Source organism: Petaurus breviceps, unplaced genomic scaffold, assembly GCF_028583685.1.
Source record: "Petaurus breviceps papuanus isolate PSGF00001 unplaced genomic scaffold, PetGlider_PUasm1.0 37, whole genome shotgun sequence".
NCBI lineage: Eukaryota > Metazoa > Chordata > Mammalia > Diprotodontia > Petauridae > Petaurus > Petaurus breviceps.
The window spans coordinates 11,509,121-11,515,452 of NW_027186296.1; the positions used below are offsets into that span (position 1 = coordinate 11,509,121).

The following is a 6,332-nucleotide window of genomic DNA, read 5'->3' on the forward strand; positions in this document are numbered from 1 at the left end:
CCTTTTACTCCGTCTCCCTTTCTGGAGCCTGCAGAATTCCCCCCTCCTAAGATTCCTCCCTTTCCTTTTGTCCCTTCCCCCCCACCCCTGTCCCTCCTGCTCCCCACATACCCAGGGTGGGGGTCAGGCTGGCCCTGGTCAGGCAGGGAGGAGAGACAGAGGCGCATTGAGGCCTCCAGCCCTGAACACAGCTGGCTCCTTGTTCCCCAGTGCTGCTCCCCTATCCCCTAACAATCTCCCTTTGTCCTTGGGTCCCACCGGCGGGCCACAACCCGGGCCTGGGGGATAGCCTGGGCTGGGGGCCAGCTTCCTTCCCCCATGGTGGGGAAGGAGAGAGATGGAGGAGAGGAAGAGCGAAGGGCTTAGGGGAGGAGATGGTGATGACGGGTGGAGGAGCAGGAAAGTCATTCGATTCATTAATGACACAAAGTCCTCAGGGTTCAGGGCCTTTTGGAATGCTCCAACCCTTTCCTCTTTGATTCCACTTGTCTGTCTCTGTTTCCCGGCCTGTCTCTATGCTTCTTTCTTTGAGTCTCTCTGACTTTTCTTTGGGCCGGGGGTTAGCTGAGGGAAAGGGGAAGTCTTAAGCATTTCTCTCCACCCTAGTCCTCAACCACCTGGCCCTCCTCCTTCTCCCATCTCCCTGGTACTGCTAGGGACATCTTCCAAGCACAGTCCAGGGGAGAGAGAGAGCAGCACTCTGCCCTGGAGCGATTTCTTTCTTACCCACCCAGAACATCTCTACTTCACCCACCATTCCGGTTCAGGCCCCCTCCCTTTGCTACCCCTCTTGGCCAGTCCTGCACGCCTCCTCCTCCCGCTCCTCCTCCTCTTTCCAGCTACCTCTGCCCCTCCCCAGCATTTCTTTCATCCTTATTTTTTGGTGATCTTTTTCCCTTGGTTTTTCCTTTTCCCTTTTCTCTCTCCCTCCTCCCCTCACCCTCACACTCTCTCTTTCCCCCTCCCCGTTCCAGATTTCCGGTTCCCTTCTTGGGCCAGGAGGGAAGACTCTTCGCCCTTTCCATCTGCTGTCCCAGGTCTATCACTCTTCTGCCTAGCCCCTAGGCCTTCTGCAGAGATGCTGAGTGCCAGAGACAAGCCTCCAGAAGAGAGGGGAGCTTTGGGGCTACCGGGCTTTGCCATCGACAAGAGTTTTCTCACCCACCCCAAGGGCATCCTTCTGGAAGTCGAGCTGGTAACACTCAGCCCTGCTCTTTCCCATCCCTCTCCCCCTCTCTGCACTTTGTTCCCTCTTTACCCCCTGTCCCCTCTTCTTTGGATTATGCTTATTTTCCCTGGGGGCCTTTTTCTTCCAGATTTACCTCTTTTCTCCCCTCCCAGACTCACTCAAACTCCATTTAACTCCCTTCTCTCTGCCTCCTGCCCCCACCTTGTGCATCCCTCACCTCAGCCTCTCAAATTCCTTCTCACCCAGGTGCCCTGTATCAGTCAGCTTGTCCTACTTTCTTGTCTAGGTTGCTCTCTCTCTCTCTCTCTCTCTCTCTCTCTCTCTCTCTCTCTCTCTCTCTCTCTCTCTCTCTCTCTCTCATCTGCAGCAAGAAGGATGGAAAGTAGACATAAGGAAAGTTTTTTTTTTTAAATACAAGCAGAGAATGGGAGAAACTGAGAGTAACTGAGGAGATCTTAAAAAAAAAAATCTCTCATGCCAGGCTAATTCCAGGCAAAGTTGTGAAGCAAAAAAGGGCTTTGATCCCACCAACCTCCTTTTCCTTTGACTTTCTCCCTTTTTCTTCAGGCATTTGTCATTCTCACATTGTCTTTCCTTACCCTAATCAAAATCTACTTACAGTCTCATATCCATTTTCATTTTAGTAAAAAATTAATTCTGCTTTAAGTATCATTTGCACTGAAATTTTACTGATTATTGTGTGTTTAGAGACTTTATTTGCTCTCTGATAAAGGGAGAGCTCTAGATTTTTTTTTTTTTTTGCAACAGAACACTCCCAGGTACCCTTAAGTCAAATGGAAACTCCTGTCCCCTGTGGAAACCTGGGACACCTTGAGTTTATTTTTGGGAGGTCATCAGCAGAGGTTGGGGAATGAGGAGGATGGAAAGGGTGGAAAGGGATGAAAAGGAATTTACCTGAGATCTAGCTGCTAGGAGGAGGAAATCGTTATCTAGCAGCTTCCAATTCTATGTACTTATTCTCAACAACTTGGTGCAAAATTCAGGACTTCTTTGTTTTTGCTGATGCTGAATAACTAAAAGTGATTTTGTAACTTGTTTCAATGTTGGCAACCAGTGTAAGATTTTTAGCATCAACAACCTAGTTACGGCTCTGGGTCAAAGAATCTCTATAGAAATAATAGCTAACAGAAATGACCCTTTGGTCAAAGACTATCGGAATACAAATTTTGACCAGCTGCCAGATTGTATGTTGGTCATCTGAGGGCCAGGTTAGCTCATCTCAGAAAGGCTTCCTTACCAGAAGGTTGACTGTCAGGTGGTGATTTTTTTTTCCATACCGACTTATGAATTTATCTACAAACATAGAAGAGTTTTGATCTGATTTGGTGGAGGGATGAAATCAGATATTCTTGGAATGTTGGACTAAGTAACATTAGGCATTAGTGAGCAGGTATGTGACAGCACCTTTGTTTTAGGGCAGGGAAAGGCAGCAGGCTTATGAGTTCTTAGATTTAAAACTCTAAAGGGCTTTTGAGGTGATTTAATCTTGGCAGAATCAAGATTTGAATCCATATCCTGACTTCAAGTTCAAGGCTCTTTTTGTCTCTATCTTTTGAGTGTCTCTCCCAAAGCCCTTGGAATCACCCTTAGAAACATCAGCCTTACCTAGTCTGACCTGGCTCATCTGTCTGGTTTGTGTACCCAGTGTTCACTGGAGGCACCAGAATGTCTCAGTGGGAGGGGTAGGAAGGGAAGACAAAGAGTTTTGAAACCTTGGTTTGTTTCACGTTCTTGGGATTGGTGGGTAGTGGCAGAGAGAGGAGGGACAACTTCATTACAAAAAAAAAAAGTTTTATTGATGCTTTTTGTGTTTCCATTAATTTTTTCTTTTTTTTATTGTGAGTTTGACAAACACCAATAAAGACTAACATTTCCCAATGCAAAGAATAGAAAAGGATTGTATATAGCACTGTGAATTTCTGTTATGTGTAGCTTAAAAAAAAAAGTTTGTATGGAATTTGACATGGTAGTCCCAGCATTATCCTGCTTGCTCACAAGTCCTTCCGAAGGGCCTTCTTTTGTAACAAACAAAAACGATCAAATAAAACTAACTGAGAAAGGAATCCTATTGGGCTGTGGATGCATGATTCTGCATCCACAGTGCCCCTATCTCTCCAAGGAAAGGAGAAAGGAGCATTTTAATTCGCAGAATTTGACTTTTTTTTTTTAAGTGTTCTTTCCATTTGTACTGACAATTCTTGTCAGGCTGGGTCTCTCCCATGGGATGGAGAAAGCCAGGCTGAAGCCCAGTTTGGGATGGCTATGAGTCTGGGTGGTAGGAGACTCTGGACACTTCCAGGGCACTCAGGATGGTTCTGCCCTACAGGCTCTGACTTTCATCATGGCCATATGCTTTGCTGCCTCCATTTCAGCCTACATGGCAGCCCCACTGCTTGAGTTCCTCATCACACTGGCCTTCATCTTCCTCTATGCTACTCAGTACTACCAGCGTTTCCAGCGCCTCAACTGGCCCTGTTTGGTGAGAAGGCAGTTCCTCCTAGCCCTCTGGTTTAGCCATCCCCATCCCTTTTTCCTTCTACCCCTCCAAACCATCTTCCCTTGGTATTCCTGCCCAGGTCAGTCTCTGATCTAGCGACCCTCCCTATTTCTGTACCCAAACACGGCTTCCCCAATTTGGAGCCAGGTGTAGATGCCATCTTTCTTGTAAAAGAGTGAAAAAGTGCTCAGACAATTGACTCAAAAATAACAGAGCTCATTTACATATGATATTACAGTGAATATGCATGTAAGTCATTCAATCATAGAATCTTAGCGCCTAAAGGAACTATAGATTTTATAGAGAAGGAAACAGACCGAGAGGGGAAAGTGACTTATCCAAGACAATATAGCCAGTTAGCGGGCAGATTCAGAAGACAATATGAGGCTAGAAGTCCTTAAAATTCTACTTCTCCTCCTTCACCCAATGTTCCCATCCTTTGGCTTTGTTTTCTCACTATCCCCACCCCTCACCCCAGGTACCCAGTCCCTGCTGACTCTTAGGGGAAGTAGAGTTCAGGAAGGACCTGAGGTCCAGTACCATAGGTCTAGAGCTTAATTTTCAGGAGATTTGCCCCTGCCTCTCTTCTTGTTCCATCCTGGTAATTTAGGGATCATCTGTGTAGGTAACGCCGTGTTTATTTCCAATAATCAAGCCCTATTGCAAACCAGGGCAGCCCAGAAGACCATGAGTTGGGAGGGGAGGGGATGGCAGTAGGTCTCTTCTGAACTCTTTCATCAGCTTCTCCACCCTCCCATGCACTGCCAGTTATGATGAGTTGGCTCACTGATGAGATAGCAGATTGGGTGCCACCTCAGGGTCCCCAGCTCCCTCAGCACTGGCCCTGCCATTGTCCCCCTTGACCCTTTTTTCTGATCTGCTCCTATTCTCCAACCCCAGGACTTCCTCCGATGCGTCAGTGCTGTGGTCATCCTCCTCGTAGTGTCCTTCGCTGCTGTGGTCTCTCGGGAAGGACCTGCCATTGCTGCTTTTGTGAGTGCCCTTTCGCTTCATAACCCCTCCCCCCAGTCTGCCCTCCTCTGCTCTACCAGGCCCTGTTTGCCATTGTCCCCCAAAGAGTCCCCCCTGGGTGAAGGAGGCTGGGTAATGCTTGGGTAGGGTGCCCTCAAGTCTTCTGCCTCTTCTTCCTCCTCCCCCCAGAGGCATACTGCACGACCTCTTTCCATCCTACCTCTCTCCCTTCACTATCCTTCTTCATTCTATAATCTTACAACCTCTACTATTTTACCCCCAAATCTCCATACCTTTCTCCCTCCCACCCCAGGTTTTCGGTGTTATTGTTGTTTTTGTCTTTGTCTATGATGCCTTCAAGATCTACCAAGCAGAGATGGCACCCAGCCCCACCCAAGGTGAGTAGGCATGCTCTCCTACAATCAATTCTCTTCTTCCCTACCCTCTACTGGCCCCTTTCATCAGAGGAGGGGTAATGTGAGGGGAAAGCCTCAGTCCATGCACTCATGGTCTCTCTGGTTACCTTTTTCCAGGGGACCAATAGTGAGTGAATCCCAGAAGTTCTGGTTTCTATTACAAATCCTGCAGCTCCTAAAAGCCTCAGAAACCTGCTGGATCTTCAGGGGCCTACCCAGCTCTAGGAGGAATGAGCAGGGGGATAGTTCTCCTGCTCCCCCAAGGCGAGGAAGCCCACAGAATCAGCCAGCTCTCCAGCAGCAATAACCAGGCTGTCACTGGACCAAAGAGACAGGTGGATGCTGGAGCTTGGATGGGAAGGGAAGGAAGAGAGGAGATAAGTTGGGGAAGGTGTTGGGTCTGGCTAAGCCCTCAGGTCCCAAAGACTGATCACAAATTAAAGGTGTCAAATCTTGGGTCTGACTCTGTCTCTTTCCCGGTAAGCTAGGTAAGTTCTAAACGTGGAGCTTTTTTTTTTCTTGAAAGACTGTGTGTGTGTGTGTGTGTGTGTGTGTGTGTGTGTGTGTGTATGTGATGGTAAAAGTGGGGAGGGGATTCTTAACAAGAACCATGGAGAATATATTTGTCTAGAGATTTACAGATTTGGTCAAGAGAAAAAAATTATTTATACAGATATGTAAGGCTAAATACTAGAGAGGCAGATATGGAAAGAAAAAAACAATAGCATGTAGGTGCCAGGAGGGAGCAAAGGAGGGAGGGAGAGGGGGAGAGAGAGAGAGAGAGAGAGGAGTGAAAAAAAATGAATGACTACGGGTCAGAGAAAGCAAGCTTTGTTCACTTTGGATAGTGAATAGTTCGTTAAGAAAATTGTGTCAGAAAACAATTTGGATTTCTAGATCAATAAAATATGAGTATAAAGGGTTCTTGTCCAGAGATGCAGTGTTCCTAACAAGGGATGGTAAAAATTTATATAGATGGTGTACTCAAATATATCTCATGAAAATCATACTCCTTTTCTTTCTTGTATGTCCTGGAAAATATGTGAATTTTCTAGAAAAAGTGTGTATTCATCTCTCCTGAGTCCTTATTACTCCTTGTCCCTTCTTTTCTGGCATTCATGACAATTAGGAATAATGAGTTGACACCCCATTGCTGACAAAGCTCATATGAGAGGGCTTGCCTGAGGAAGGTGTGTGTGTGTGTGTGTGTGTGTGTGTGTGTGTGTGTGTGTGTGTG

General features: G+C 46.8%; 1 protein-coding gene across 4 annotated transcripts; it reads left to right on the forward strand.

The window, feature by feature from the left end:
- The first annotated feature begins 345 nt into the window (after positions 1–345).
- Positions 346–5,551, forward strand: CMTM5 (CKLF like MARVEL transmembrane domain containing 5). Of its 4 annotated transcripts, none has more exons than XM_069097495.1 (5): positions 404–1,195; positions 3,537–3,689; positions 4,608–4,700; positions 5,041–5,077; positions 5,213–5,551. In XM_069097495.1, the coding sequence occupies exons 1-5, from the start codon at positions 1,079–1,081 to the stop codon at positions 5,221–5,223; spliced, it is 411 nt and encodes a 136-aa protein (XP_068953596.1). In that variant the 5' UTR covers positions 404–1,078; the 3' UTR covers positions 5,224–5,551. The 4 variants fall into 4 exon arrangements, with proteins under 4 accessions (XP_068953597.1, XP_068953596.1, XP_068953595.1 ...); XM_069097492.1 differs by having other exon boundaries at positions 412–1,195; positions 4,993–5,077; XM_069097494.1 differs by lacking the exon at positions 5,213–5,551 and having other exon boundaries at positions 4,993–5,085.
- Positions 5,552–6,332: the final 781 nt, after the last annotated feature.